Source organism: Seriola aureovittata, chromosome 8 (genome assembly GCF_021018895.1).
Source record: "Seriola aureovittata isolate HTS-2021-v1 ecotype China chromosome 8, ASM2101889v1, whole genome shotgun sequence".
Classification (NCBI taxonomy): domain Eukaryota; kingdom Metazoa; phylum Chordata; class Actinopteri; order Carangiformes; family Carangidae; genus Seriola; species Seriola aureovittata.
Window position 1 is genome coordinate 28285127 of NC_079371.1, and position 16238 is coordinate 28301364.

A 16238-nucleotide genomic window follows, 5' to 3' on the forward strand; every position below is an offset into this window, starting at 1 on the left:
TCTGGATCAAGTGTGTAGTTGCATTAGAGCATGTAGAACATGAGGTGAGTGGTTGAGTTGAGCTGCATGTGACAAAGAGAAGAGTTTGAAGAGGAGCTCAGCTCAGAGAGATGAGGCTCACAACTGTGAAAATCTGTAATTGGGAAAATTCAATCGAGCATGTGAGTTCCTGTTGTACGCCAGGATGTGACGCTGCTGAGCCGTGTGTGTGCGTGTGTGTGTGTGTGTGTGCGTGTGTGTGTGTGTGTGTGTGTGTGTGTGTGTGTGTGTGTGTGTGTGTGTGTGTGTGTGTGTGTGTGTGTGTGTGTGTGTGTGTGAGTGTGTGTGTGAGACAGCTCCAGCCAGTCAGACGCCAGCAGTCAGAGGAGAGGGAGCCCCCTCTCTGCTCCGTCCTCTAACGTTTCCAGACCAGCAGAGACAGTCGCGGAGGAGCAGGACCTGGACCTGGAGGATCCACCGGTGTCCGCCCAGGAGGATAAGCTGCGGGACTAATCCACTGTTACCGTATCTGTATAACAAGTGACTTACTGTAGCCACCGGGTCCCGTGGAGCCAGCTCACAGAGAGCAGGATCTCCCGCCGCACACCTTTCAGTGGCAGGCTTTCTTCCAGAGGGATGTCCCGGTACCGAGGCGGCATGAAGGGGACATTCTGAACTTGGAGTAGTCGAGACCAGATCTCCCTTTAACACTGTCTTCTGCGGTTTGGTGTGTGTATTAAGAGTGTGTGTTAGAGTGAAGTTTGGGTGTTTGGGATCTATAGACTCATGATCTCATCATTCAGTTTCCTTGTGTCTAACAGCAGTTGTCAGGCTGTTTGTATGGAACATGACTGCTCACTGGGTCTGTGTTTGTCAGTGTGAAGAGTTGACATCCTGTTCATGTGCTGTTCCTTTTATTCAGTTGAGTAGCTGCAGCTCCTCTGCAGCCTGTCTGTGCTCAGTGTGTGTATCAGTGTGGGTTATTCACAGTGCTGCTATGCAGACTGACTGGAGCCACGCTCAGACAGCTCCACTGTAACCCTGACTCTGCTCACACAGAGAGAAACCTTCACAGCTGAGGGAAAGCTCGATCCAGTGGGACGACTTGTGCAGGAACAGCAGATGTTACACAGCTTTGTGTATTACTGTGGATTATTCAGGATGCTGCTATGCAGACAGAGCGGAGCCACAGAAAACCTGCTGCTGAAGTTAAAGTAACACACGGCTGTGCAGCTTCTGTCAGAGCGGTTGAACAGCTTGTGTTACACAGTTGGCAGCTGAAGCTCTGGCAGGAAGGCAGGAGTCTTACTGAACAACATTCACTCTGCTTCAGTGTGTGCACATTATAAATAAGTGGACGGTTTGACTGGGACAAGAAGTTTCCAAGTTTTCTCGTAATGTGTCCTGCAGGTGAAGCTGCAGACGGAGGACACTCAGTCTGACTGTGAGTGAAACTCTTTGTTAGCTTTCAGTTGATTCTGGTCGTTCAGTCTCATTTTGAAATTAGAATTGTTGAAGTTTATTTCACTTTCACTTGTTGGCTTAACTCATTGTTGGAAAATGAAGAATCCTCATCCACTGAGTGACACATGGAACAGATCCATGAACAAAGACCCAGTCCTGGTCTCTGTGCCGGACACTAACAAGAAGTTCAAGAGGAAGTCCAGAGAACCTAAAAGACTCTTCAGTGGAGTGGAGCCTGAGAGGATAAAAACCTACCCGGCGGACATGTCGGACGTGGACTCAGTGGATGACACCCAGACGGAGGCGTGTGATGTCGGCAGGTTGGCTCCACTGCAGAGACAGTTGATGATGTCACAAGAGGGGACAGCTAGAACCATGGGGACCCTGTCAGGACTACCAGAGGCCAACATGGCTCCAGCTCAGAGTGGTGCCATTGACATGAGGATTGGTATTAACGTGCCAGCCATCACTTCCAAATTGTCCCAGTTCCCGGAGATCTCCCACTGGCCCACGGCCATCTCCCAGCCTCTGTCCAACAGACTCAAACTGGGCATTCGCTCCACATTCCCCCTGTCAACCTCCGCCAGCAGCAGCAGCCACAGCCACTCACCCAGCCACCAGGCCTTCTCCTTAGAGCCACCTCTGTCAGACCAAGCTGCAGCTCTGCCACTCCCCAGAACCTCCCAGACCTCTCAGTGTCACGAACACGTGGAGCCTGAGGTCCAGTCTCCAAAGGTGAGTGTGTGGAGTGCTACAAATACTGCTGTGAGATTTCCCTGTTTTCTCTCATTTTATATGAGTGATGGAAATTATCCTTAGTTTGAAATGTGTAGTTGCTGTGCAGTCTACCTCTTTAGGGGCTAATTTATCTAATGTGTCTGCTAATTAGGGATACGAGCAACACTCATTAATGATTAGTAATCAGTACTTTTCAATGTGGCTTGAAACCAAATGAGTCTCAAGCCACTGTTAAAGTGCACATGAGACTGTGTTGTGGATATAGGTCCAGGTCCAGGAGTAAATGCACTTTCAGGCCCATTTGGTTATTCTGGTGACCAGTTAGAAACAAACAGCAGCTGGTATGTTTGGAAACCAGTAGAGCATCTGTGTTCATGTATAGAGACCTGGTTCTGATTAACTGGCACCAGCCTGATATTGAACAGTATTCCTCCTTGTTTCTTGGTTTCCATTCTGGACTTACTGCAACAGATCATATATATATATATATATATATATATATATATATATACAGTATATATTTGAGTGACTGCTCAGCACTGGATTTGTTCTATAATCTGGCCCCCCTCTGGTCATCTGCTCTCAGGACTCTCCCAGGAAGCGGGTTGGGGTGAGTTCGGATGGACCCGGGCGTCTTCCGGAGGTCAAAGCCATCCAGCAAACCAGGAGGCTTCTCGCCAACGCCAGGGAGAGGACCCGCGTCCACACCATCAGTGCTGCGTTCGAGGCCCTGAGGAAGCAGGTCAGACTTACAGTCCACACACACACACACACACTGTACACATGAACACTGCAAAGAGACACACACAAGGTGTTGTTGGTTTTCTGTAACACACTGCAGATGCTGCATCTGCACTGTAAAATAAGAACAAGATGTATTGTTCACTTCCATTATACTGTGCTCTCAATCAGCGGATACATGTTAATCACAGAAGCCTTTTGGTGGTTAAAGGTCAAGGGTCACTGTGACCTGTGGCCATAACTGAACAAATTCTTACACTAATTAACTGTAACTGGACCTGTTGATGGAGGCGTACGACCGTGAGGCGGGAACACTAGTTTGGTTCTGTGACAGTCGTTGTATTTGGTTTTTATGATTTATGCCTCTTTTGTTGATTAGTGATTTACTGTATTCAGGTGGTCGGGGGGCAGACACAGTTTCTATTGAGGGTGGGCAGTTTTGGGAGGGTGACAGCTCTAAGGCTACGTCCACACTACGTTTTTGTTTCAAAACTAACAACTCATCTCTTTTGCTACATTTCCTCCTGCTGTCCACACGACTCTGGAGTTTTCAAGCCCTGAAAATGAGAGTTTTGGAAACTCTGCTGGACCTGTTTTATTTTGAAAACTCTAGGGTTGTGTTTTATTTTGAAAACTCTGGGGTTGGGTTATATCTGGAAAGGCAAAAACTGAGACCTTCGGAAATGATAATGTAGACACCCACGGTCTCTCCTGATTGGCTCTCATCAGCCTCGGCTACCGGTGGTGAATACAACATGATAATGTATTACAGTGTTACTGACCTTGTTGTCTTTGCTAGCAGCTGTTGTTCAGCTTACATTCTGCATTTTAACTTTCTTTGCTGTTCTTCATTCTTGTATTTTTTGCAAATAATCAACTGCAGAGAAGACAATCTGCTTCCTGTTTACTGCTCATGCATGCTCAGTGTACATGAATGGTCATGTATGTAGGTGTTTTCAGGTGTGTTACTCTGGACGGAGATTATTTTCATTTGTGTTGTGTGGACGTAGCCATAGGAAACTGCAGGAGGATTGTACTCCACCTCCTGGTCTCAGCCCTGGGATGTCACAGCTTTGGCTCTCTGATGAGCTCTGAGAGATTTCTAGAGATGAGAATCAGATCAGATCAGGTCTTCCAGTTGTATTAATTGCATGAATGCCTGGTGTTGGGTTCAACATCAGGCATTCATGTAATAAATACAATGTTGGTGTAGGCCTGCGTAGTGTACATAAATATGTAGGGTAACTACATTTTCTCCAAGAGTTAATTATCAGTCATTAATGAAACATGAAAATGTGAGGGGAAGGAAGCTGAAGACTGAAAGACCAATGATAACCTATCAATGAGCACTCTGTTTCCATAGCAACCGGCAGAGACAGAGTTTGAGACCATTTTCCAAAGATTAGACTAGTTTTTGTTAGTTGAATTACTTATTGGTTACATAATTAGTTAAAATAAAACAATAATAATGATAATGAGAAAATAATCTGATGACTGAAACACAGCGATGATGACATCACACACTCTCTGCTTCTTGTTAATGTAATATCACAGCCCTACTGATATTGTTATTACTGTGAGATTATTATTGAAGTAGGCTGAAGACTTTAAACTAATGTAATATATGATGAACTCAACACATTTATTACAGTTGACTGTTGATTATTCATTTAGTTGAAGTATCTTCTCTGATGTCAGACTGAGAGAAGACAGAGGATGAGGATCCAGACAATCAGAGTACATGTGCATTTAAAGAGCAGATGGAACTGGACTCCATGACTGTGTTTATTTCAGTTCATGTTCTATTTTATTGGTTTTTTCACACATACCTGTGTCAACATACAGGAAAACATCATTCCTCACTGACTGAGAATTATTCTAATAACTCATCACAATAGTTGACAAGATGTCAGGATTTAGGATTCATAGATGCAGTCTATATCAGAATGCCTCCTCACACTTTCTGTATGATGGTGATTTTGTGACGGTGAACTCTCCAGGAGCTAGTTTAACAAAGACCAACTGACTGTGTCTTAGATATAACAATCAGTCAGACTTCAGATAGACTCAGTCTAAATTCATCTGTTGCACAAAGCACTTTAGTTCTTGACTAAATTAAGCCGGACTGTGGTACAATGAATTCTGGGTAAAAATCAGTGGAGAGTGAAACAAAAAAATAAAAAAATTTGGAAAAAAATATCTAAAAACTTTTCCCCTTCTCTTTACTCTCGCCATAACAATGTTAGCAAACAACATATATGAGCCATGTTTTGCTGTTTTTTGTTGTTGGGTGCTACTTGTCAGCGCAGGTGTCATTGATTGTTACCATGGAAACATTGGTCTTAGACCTGAGTTAGTCTGGGGGCAAGGTGTTTAATGTTTTTGAGTTAAAATGAGTCAGTCTTTATTTTAGTGAAACAGTAGGACTAACAGACTGATCTATGACTGGACCAACACTACAGACCACTCTGACAGATCTTTGTGAAACTGGCCCCAGATCAGAGTGCACAGCTGTGTGTCCTCAGCTCAAAGACATCTCTTCACAGCAGGAAGTTCAGGTGGAACAAATAACATTAACAATGTTCCAGTGTCCCAGTCAGTGAGCAGAGCTGGAACTGGCTGATCTTAATAGAACGCAGCTGTTATTAAAGTGACTGATTCCACCTTTGCTTTTCCTGCTGTAACGCCTGCTGTGGCTTAAGACAAAGCTACCTGCTTTGTTGTTGTGAAAAGCATCGACGGCATCCTGCAGGAGCCAAAAGCAACAGGGCAGAAGCCGGCCAATAAAGCTCTAGATTAAAAGAAGAAATGCAGTTCATTCACAGTTTGCTGATCAGACATGTAAAGATCTCCCTCCATCTCCCTCCTCTCTCTCTGTCCAGGTGCCATGTTACTCATACGGGCAGAAGTTGTCCAAGCTGGCTATATTACGCATCGCCTGCAACTACATCCTGTCTCTGGCTCAGTTGGCTGAGCTGGACTACAGCTCAGACCATAGCAGCCTGAGCTTCTCTCAGTGTGTGGAGCAGTGCACCAGGACCCTGCAGGCCGAGGGCAGGAGCAAGAAGAGGAAGGTGAGGCATCTTCACACCCGGCCTTTATTTCTAATGTCCCTGCTGTATAATAGATGTACATGAGATCATGTTTCAGTCAGAATCCTCCTGTTCTCTGTTTTGATTTGATGTCAACACAAACACATTCACCATATTTACCTGTTGTCTTCCTGGAATCGGTGTAATGTTCAGTCAGTACAACAACACAGTCATGTTTTCCTCACAACACCAGTCTCTTCTTACTGTCAGTGAAAGTTGGCACTTCCTCTTCAGATGTGTCACATTAAAAGCCTTCCAGCAGCGTGTAAGAAAATAATCCTATCCTTTCAGACTTTGAATGTGAAACATCTGCAGGAAGTTTAGAGTTTCATTGAAGGAAAGAACAGATTCTTACAGTCAGAGAGGAGGACGTTGATGACAGGAAGGATTCGTGTGTGTGTGTGTGTGTGTGTGTGTGTGTGGTTGTTGTGGTTCCTCTCACAGGTTCTCAGTTTTTAAAGTCTGTCTCCAGACAATAGTCAGGGGCTCAAACATAGGTTTTGCGCTGTCCCTGTTTTGTGCTGACATCTGACACGTCCCTGTCTCTGCTGTAGGAAACAGACTGAGGAGCTCAGTGCACGACTCTGGACTGTGTTTTCCACTGGAAAACATTTTTACACAACAGCACAAACACGTGTTTAAATCTCTGACTCAGTTAATAGTCGTCACAGTCGGAGTTGGTGTTGTAGTGAATACATGTTGTGTGCTGTTGGTGCTATCTGCCTCACTGCTCCGCTCCTGTGGTAGTAGGTTTGATGATAACTGATTAGATTAATCGCTGCATCACCAGCCAATCACTTCCTGTGTGCAGAACAAAATCAGAGTTCACTAGTTCACTATTTTGTGTGTGTGTGTGTGTGTGTGTGTGTGTGTGTGTGTATGAGGGTGAAATGCACAGCATATATTTAACATGTCTGACAGCAGCATTAAACAACAACACATTAAACACTGAAGGTCGTGGAATAAATAAGTTAGTAAGAAAAGGTTTTCACAGCTCTCTCCTCCACCTTCACACTCATGCTGCTCTTTTAGATTTAAACTAGCTGAGGGCTTCTTCCCTGCTAGCTGGCTTTTTCTCTCTTTCTGTGTGTGTGTGTGTGTGTGTGTGTGTGTGCTCAAAGTCCCAGACACCAGATGTTTAGAGTGGAGGGGAAGTGGAGCTGGCGCCATGAAGGGCAGAGGGCAGCGAGAAGGCACGCGAACTGAAACCACACACACACACACACACACACACACACACACACACACACACACACACACACAAACACTTGGCACATTCCCCAGCAGTCTCTCCAACATTCCCCCACTCTGCCTCTCCAGGCCATCTGCTCCAACATACTTTGAAACAAGGAGGGGAAAAAACACAGTCATCATCAGCCTGTCAGACAGCAGCAGCTGGTGGAAAGACAGAGAGAGAGGGTGTGTGTGTCCGAGTGGGGGGATGAGGGGGTGGGGGGAGTGTGTGTGTGTGTGTGTGTGTGTGTGTGTGGTGTGTGTGTGTGGTGGTGGTGTGGGGGGGGGGGGGTCTGGCAAGAACCAAATGCTTTTTTATTTTCTCAGAGTCACTGAGTCTGTACGCGCAGTTCAGAGGAAAACAGACATTTTTTGCTTCATTGTGATTTTGCTCCACCACACTGAGCCTGAGGTCACAGCAGAGAAAATGTGTTTTTGTGTCTTTCACACAATGAAATGGTAAATCTGTGAGCTGAGGGTCTGGAAATGTTTTTATCTCAACAATCTAACAATCATGTCGACACTAAGAATTAAATCTGCAGTTGCTACTGCTCACGTTGTAGCAGCAGTGGTGGAAGAGATGTATTTACTAAAAGAGGAGGTCCAAACTAAATCTGCACATAGTCTCGTACATTGAGCCAATCAGAAGAGAGGAGGCTCTGAGCCTCTCTTCTGATTGGCTGACTGTTTTCTGAGTGATCCAATAAAAGTATAGCAGATTTCAAGTAAACACTCTGAGAAACCAAATCTGCAAGGTTGGATGTTGGCTCCAGGTGGGCGGGGCTTAGGCCATGGCTGAGAGCAGTGACTGCTTTGTTGTGACATCACAATGTTCCAGAAGTCCTGACGGCTGGTTTTAAGGCTCAGTTTCTGAATACAGGTTGTGTGCATTTCTCTGTGGACTGAGCACTTTGATACTTTCACAGTATTAATATAGAACCTAGATATAGATATCAAATCAAACAACACATAGACATCCACCTTTATACTATATGGAGCTTTAAGTCACTTTGAGCACGAAATTCCAAAACCTCTCTGGTACCAGCATCTCAGAGGTGAATCTGCTGGTTTCCTCTCATTCTCTCAGTAAAGCCAATATATTTGTATTAGTTGCTCAGACTTTGGCATTATCACCATTTCATTCACTGAACAATCTAACTGATAACTGAAGAAAATAACTGTCAGACGTATTGATAATGAAAATAATTTCTGGTTGCAGCCTCACATTTCTCCTGGGATGGAATAACACGACCTCACCTGAGCTTTTCTGACTGTTCATCACTTTAAACAGAACAAATTAAATGATGTGATAAAACACAACTTTATAACAAATATTGAAGGAGCTATATGTAAGTTTTGCTACCGCTACATAGGTAACGTTAGCATTAACAGCTGTTTGCTTACCAGTCTAGAAGAAACATTGTGAGTTCAGCATCAAACATCATGTTTTTACTCTCAGCACCTGTCTCCAGAGGTGGAAACAAACACCAATGTTAACTCTGTCTTTTCTTCTACTGAAGTTAGCATGCTAACCAGGTTGCTCCACCTCAATCGGTCTGTCTCCTCACTTTGTGATAGAGACTCACTATAGCCTCCAGTCTGTCCTGAAGAAGTATCTGCTCAGAGGACGTATTACAACCTCTTGTAATGTAAACACAATGATGGCTGAAGGTCTTGGCAAACAAACAGCTGCTAATGCAAAACTTGCATATAGCTTCTTTAACTAAAACAGCTCAAGTCTGAAAACCAGATCTTACAGTCCCTCTACAAGACCAGAGGCACAAGACAGAGGATGGAAGACATGGAGCTTCTGGGACTCCTGGGGCTCTGAGGCTCCTGGGCCTCAGCCTTGATTGTTGTCCAATAAGTCCTCCCACCTGAATGACCATATATATATGTATCTGATATACAACACATCACAGCATAGCAGTGTACCAGACCTTCGTCGTCATGGTAATGATAATACCATGCAGTTATTGATATAAGAGTCAATCTTGGTGGCTGAGTTCCCCTGGGAAAACGAGCCGTGGCCTCTCTGTGTTAAAGGCCTGTGTTTTGTTGACCCACCCATCCACCCTGACCTCTTCCTAACATGGACTTTGTCACCTGTCCTCCTTTGCTCCTGTTACAATGACTATGGCGACTAGAGGGTGTCTGCCCATGAAACACAATAAACTGCTGCACAGAGGAGCTGTGGGCTTGTTTCTTACAGGAGGACAGTGTCAAGTTGTGAGATTACTTTCACCAGTTCTTTCCGCTCTTTTTTCTTTTTTTGTTTTTTGACTGTCGAGTTTCCTTCAGTTTTGTCACTAGGGGGTGCTAGAGTGCATATTGTTTAATACAAATCCGTACCACTCTCACAGTAATGGCAAGAAACATGGATTCATTTCAAATTATCAAGCATGATGAGGCCATATTAGTTAGTGAACAGCTTGTCGATATCTTATAATTAACAAGTTTTAAATTTTTAATGAGAAGTGCATAAGATCACTAATATCTCAATAATTGTAAAGGCTATAGAACTGAAAGTTGGGAAACAGCTGGTCCATGGTGAAATGCTTCACATGGTCAAAGATTGTTCAGATAGCACCACCGTGTGGACAGTTACTGATTTGAGATTTTTCATGATCATAATCCATGAGGTGTAAAACAAAAAAATATTTTACCTGTGGATTGTATGAGCTATCAGCTTTAATAGCTGCAAGAAATCTGCAGAAGCTGTCACATGTACCGGCCTCAAGCAAACTGCAAGAGCTTTCAGCAATCACACAGACCACAGCCACAACCTCCATTCAAGCTTTTAAATACTCACTGATAGACTTTGATCTTTCAGTGTTGTGCTCTGCATCTACTGAAAATGTTTGTGATTGTTACCTGAAGAGTGAAGGGTTTCACAGCTTTTTGCAGATTTCATCAGTGTTATGTGACCAGCTAGAGTGTGGAGCAGTGGTTTCTGGAGACCTGCTCCTGGTCAGATTTATCTCCATCAACACAAAACAGGCATCACAGTGTAGCCACAGGCCTCCTCTCTCTAAATGTCACCATCTAACTCAACTGAGGTTTAAACCTTTATCGACAGCTAACCCACAGTCAAGCTCTCATCCACTGCAAACCACCAGTTCAGCAGTGCTTCATGTCAATCATTCAGAAGTTAACACCTCTGCAAATAAGGGTCAGTTTTTGGGTCCCAGAGGTTCTGAGTTCAATCCCTGGTTTGGGTGAGAGTGATATTTGAGTGACACTATGGGTGCCAACACAACTGACTGCCGTTGTCAGTAACTTGTAATAAATGTGTTTTCTGTCTTTCTAAATGTAGTGATTGTCTACATGGATATCAGTATTCCTTTAGAGAAGTCATGTGCTGTTTATTTGGTTGACTTGTGATGTGATTTTGTGACCCTCCAACAGTGGACCGCACTGGCAAAACTGTGTTGTGCCAGCTTCATAGTGGTCATCGGGTGCCCCCCAGTGGTGCATTGATGGCATTTCATGTCACTAACAGAGATCAGACTGTAAACACACAAGTGTTGTGATAGTCATTTGGGGTCTTTGAGGGCCCTCTATTAATATTTCATATTTACTGCAGTAAAGACTTGAGATCTGCAAGAAAACAATGAGCTTCTGCTGCAACAATCACACACATTCTCTACGGAAATGCACATTCTAGTTATTCTTTCCTCTGTTTTCTTGTGTACATTTTACACATACGTTCTACACTCTTGCAGCTAGAAACATGATTCCAATGCTAACATGTTCAGCATGTATATGTTGTATGTGTTATGTTATATGTTCTGTGACCTTTGGTGCAGATATCTTTAACAGCTGATTTTATGATATTTTGACTGGTTTTCTGGTGAGCAAAACATGAGAGAACATAGTGAACAGCTTCCTCATGGTACATAAAAATGAATGGTAGTGATAACGCCACCATGTGGTGAGAAATCAGCTCACAAATATTGGTAAAGGTTTTGCTCATATCTTGGCAACCATGAGGCATACAAGAAGAATGGTCCTGTGTCCATGGACTCAGCGGATGATGCTGAAGAGATTGATATAAACCACAGTCATTTGTTTCATTAGATGTTTTCTGCAATTTTTTCAACTTAATTTGGATCAGTTGTACGGAATGAGACCTTGAATAAGACTCTTTATTCTATGAGTTATCAGCTTTAATAGCTGAAAGAGGTGCAGGCTAGCTGTGAGAGCTGAGAGCTGCTGCAGCTGCAAGAAAACTGCAACACCTGCCGGCTGAAGGGGCAGCAAGCAAGCTACAAGAGCTTTCAGCAATCACATTGCATTGTCTTCAAGAAATGCACATTTCAGGAAAGACACATTCTAGTTGGTACATGATGTTAATACAGGTGATTTTTCAGTCAAGACTTATTGTGTGTAGAAGCTGCTTTTTCAGCTTATATATATTTGGCTTGGATCTGAACATGTGGTTGAGATTAATTCTGTGGCCCCTACCTAACTGTGACGTAATAGACCAGACTGAGATCCCTTTCATGCATTGATCCAACTGACTGTGGTAGCTGCTATAGATAGATAGATAGATAGATAGATGGATAGATAGATGGATAGATAGATAGATACTTTATTTATCCCTAGGGGAAATTTATGTGTCCATTAGCTCATTGTTAACAATAATAAAAACAGTTGATAATAAATTAACAATAATAATTAGTCCTTGCTGGTATTACAGTGTCCATACAGAGGTTAATGTAGTCCGTGGTACATTCAACAACTCTATCAAGGTCAGGGTCCATGCTGTTATCACTTCCCTGTGACTCCAACAGGACATTCCAGTCTGTGCACTCAAAACAGTCTCTTACAGACTCACTGGCCTCTGGGGTCCAGTTCCTGTATGAGCGGGTGGTTGCAGCCTGCCTCAGTACACAGGGCTTGTAGGAATGACAGCGGTCGGGAGTATTGTCATTTAACCAGGTCTCCGTGAAACACATGAGACTACACTCATGATATGCTCGCTGCTTCTTCACAAGTGCCTCCAGTTCATCACACTTGTTATCCAGGGAGTTGACATTTCCCATCGAGGATCGTTGGTAGAAAAGGTTTATATCACCATCTTCTAGCCTTTAGCTTAGCCCCGGCTCTGCATCCACAGTATGGCTTCTTCAGCTCAGCCGGTATGGGATGTTGAACTCTATATCTGGTAAACTTTAAAGCCAGGAGTTCTTCCTTTGTGTACATTATTTTCTCCATCGTCAGATGAAACAATGTAGAATAAAAAACATCAATTGACAAAAAATATACTAATTTATACAAATATATTGCAAAAAACTACCAGCTACACAGACTTGCTGTGACTTGTTGTCAGTGCATCATTTGATCAATAAGAAGATACCCAGATTTATATAATCATATTATTAAGTCATTCATATTCAGCCACTGTTACACAGAACAAGAACTCTTACATTGTTAATGCATTCAAAAGAATCTTGTCATGGCTAGTGTGGAGAGGAGGAATAGTTACGACAACTAAAACTGATCTCAATGCGTGAGTTAGTGGTTAGGTCACCTAGTCTCAGGGCCAGGAATGAGTGTATCTTGCAGGGTCTGGCCCTCACCAGCTCAGAGTAGGACGAGAGCTAAGTTCTCTTTTGGTCCATGATATTTTGGTCACTTAATTTGGTGAAATCACAACAATATAAAACCTAAAATTACACAAACCCAAGCTGACATGTGATCACACTCTAGCTGTGTTTTGTATGACCAAAACAGTAATACATACATCAACATACAACATACATTCTGTCATTGTGTAACTTATGGATGGAATTATAGTGAAAATAAATGATTCCCCTTTTTGCTGGGGACCTCCAAGGCCCCAGCAAACCACTGCCATAAAGGATCTGATACCGGTTTGCATTTATCATTTACTGCCCTCCTGTGGCAGCAGCAGGGTATTGTCTCATTTTTTGTGGGTGTGATCGTGACCTGTTGACAAATGCTGTAAGGCCTGTCAAGCAGAGAGGACAGCAGCCTTTTTTGGACATTTGACTTTTGACTAGCAATAACCAAAATGTGCTCGTCAGTTGTGCTTGCACATTAGAAAATTACTTCCACAGTCTTTTCTTCTTAAGAGTCATTGTATACAGTAAAATACACTTCTATCTTTCCAGTTTCACTGTAGAAATGTGATCTGTAAACAACACTCAAGTAATACAATCACTACTGAATAGTCTGATGAGATACAATAATCACAACACAATATGTAAACATCCTAATCACAGTGTGTGGGATGTGAAGATTCAAAACTTCACCAAAAGACATTAAGAGCAGAATCTGAGACCACAGTGACCTGCAGTCAGTCTCAAACCTTCAGTTTGGGCTTTTAATGGACTCATTCCTCTTTGTGTTCCAGGAGTGACGCTGACAGCAGTGGACAAACACAACACTTGGAGCTCTTGACAAAACTATGAGGATTCAAGACACTGGAAGGACAAGTGATATGAGGATCATAGCCAAGACGAAGACGTGGATAAACAGAAGAGAGAACAGGAGGAACTGCCCTCACCACATATTAGCAGATGAAATAACATCAGTAGCCTATTTCTCTGAGATGTGTCAGGACCCATGAACATCTGACAAAAAGACAGAGATGACTGACTTCAGGAGAAAATTATTTCCCACTGTTGTTTTGTCAATACCATATTGAAGTACGTACAGTATTTCCTGGCAGCAGTCATTCAAACTGCAAAATCATCTTCAGAACAAACATCACTTGAGGACAAAACATTCAGGACAAATAGTCACTGCAGCTCAAGACTCGTTCATTCAGCAGTTTTTTAATATTACATGTTTGTTTTATGGTTTATATTTCAAAATATTATGTTTGTGTGAACAATGTAAAAAATGACAATAATACTCTGATACAATGCATGGATAGACCTTAAATGTGCTGCGGTTGTTTCAGAAGCGAGGACAGCACTGTTTAGTGCTCTGCTAATGCTACGTTCTTATGTGGGTGGTCTGATTAATACTTTTATTTTTATTACTTTTTTGAAACCATAGCCTTATAGTGGAGTAATTACTTTTGACACCACTGTATGTTGTTGTGATTGAGTCTTTCTGAGACTGTCGCAGGGTTAAATATCAATGAATTTAATTTTAAGGAAAAAAAAATGCCACTTTACAATTCAGCAAAAAATTTAACTTCAAGCTAAAAATCTATGCTTATGGTGTGTTCCAGTTTATGAGGCTCTATATCATGAATCCATCCATTAGCTCCCACTAGCACTAGCCCAGTCAATGTTCTGTTAACTCTGTCAGCTCCATCATTAGCTTTGTTGTTAGCTCCGATTATCATCTCCCCCAGCTGAGTTAACACTGTCACTGTCTCCACATACAGCAGTATCTGTGAGGCCGGCATCAGTCTGTCAATCAGCCTTTGTCCAAACACTTTCCTCCTCTTCATCTGGTGCAGGTGCATGGTTAATGTTACTGTAGTTAACATTAACACTGACACTGGGAATGTTAACATTATTTTGAATAAACTGGTAATCTTAAAATATTTTGTCACACCAGCCTCAAGGTTTTTTTTTCTCTGACATCTTATGTTCCATGTTTTCTTTTTTTTTTTTTTTTGGGGGGGGGGCTTTACCTATTTCTATTGTGTCTTTGATTTGTTATCTTAGCCTTGTTGTGTCTTCGTTTGATAATTTCCCTCCCAATCTCTGACTGCTGGCATTTGCCAGGTCTACCCACACAAAGTATAAATATACTGCTCATTTGACCTTTAGGAATTTGACACTATTTAGCAACTAGGTCTGGTGTCTCTATGCTAAAACTATTTAGCAGCTTGAAATGTGCTAACTAGCTATCGTTAGCATTGACAACATTTGCTAGTAATATAGGAACCAGTGGAATATGGTCGAATTGTCGTGTCCCATCCCCTGAACTTAACAGTCCTATCACACCCCAGCAGTTTTAATGTTGTCTTATTGTTGTCTCCTTAGCTAACTTAGTTAGTTAGTTAGCTAGCTAGCTAACGTTAGCTCTCTCTCTCTCTCTCTCTCTCTCTCGCTCTCTCTCTCTGTCTTATTAAAGAAAATAAATGTAAATTAATTGAGTGAATTTAAAGTGCTTATTCATAGAAAAATGAAATAAAAATTGGAGCTTGAGTTTGAGTTTTCCCTTTTTTTTTTGTTCACTCCATTTCACATGCTAACAATCTCAACCACAACTGACAATTAAGCTGTTTAATTAACAACTAACTATTACTGAACTCAGTTATGGGCGGGGGTGTGGTGGGTAAGACTCTAGTTTGAGGGCAGTTTGCAGTTTGTTCCATTTAAACTGCAAGTACGTGAAACCAGTTCTGCCAGTGTTAGTGCGTAAATGAGGGATATTAAAGGTTAAGTAATTAATGCATCGTGTTCTGTATACACTAATGAGAAAAGAGATGAGAAGTAGTTTGAAGCTCCAGCAGTCGAGCTTCATGATGAATGAGATGGCTATTTCCAAAGATACTCTATAACAAAAGATTGACACAATATAATACATCCATGATTATAAGCAGCACCGATGGTGTGAAATGGTCTAGACTGGCCGTGGTCGTGATTGCTTGTTCATGTCAAAACATAACAATACAGTATAACGCTACATACAATTTGAATTTACAACTGATTTTGTTGCTTGTTTTTATCTGCTAGCTTAATATCTGATCAACCCAGTACAAGATCATATCAGTCTAATAATACTCTCTACAGTTCAATAATAATAACAATGAGAGTATTATTAAGCAAAGACACACGTTTTATTCACGTATAAGTTGCTCTAAACTTCTGAGGTTGGACAGCAGCACTACTGCAGCAGTGAGACCAGAACCAGAACCAACAGAGAGAAGAGATCTGTGCTACAAGATCTTGCGAGAGTTTGTTGCTGAGACAGATCAGGTCTCTAATAAAGTTCATTTTCTCCTGATCTGTTTGAAAAATGCCATTTTAATGTCAAAATGTTCTGAAGATCTGA

General features: G+C 42.3%; 1 protein-coding gene across 1 annotated transcript; it reads left to right on the forward strand.

The window, feature by feature from the left end:
- The first annotated feature begins 336 nt into the window (after nt 1-336).
- atoh8 (atonal bHLH transcription factor 8) lies at nt 337-15388 on the forward strand. The gene is made up of 4 exons (XM_056382643.1): nt 337-2178; nt 2768-2923; nt 5805-5996; nt 13630-15388. Exons 1-4 carry the CDS (start codon nt 1540-1542, stop codon nt 13633-13635), a joined length of 993 nt encoding a protein of 330 aa, XP_056238618.1. The 5' UTR covers nt 337-1539; the 3' UTR covers nt 13636-15388.
- Nucleotides 15389-16238: the final 850 nt, after the last annotated feature.

What these genes read in the sequence shown, in the direction of transcription:
- atoh8 (XM_056382643.1), top strand. Translation starts at nt 1,540, where the DNA reads ATGAAGAATCCTCATCCACTGAGTGACACATGGAACAGATCCATGAAC. An exon ending in CTGAGGTCCAGTCTCCAAAG is followed by an intron (nt 2,179 to 2,767) that starts GTGAGTGTGTGG and finishes ATCTGCTCTCAG; the next exon opens with GACTCTCCCAGGAAGCGGGT. An exon ending in TCGAGGCCCTGAGGAAGCAG is followed by an intron (nt 2,924 to 5,804) that starts GTCAGACTTACA and finishes CTCTCTGTCCAG; the next exon opens with GTGCCATGTTACTCATACGG.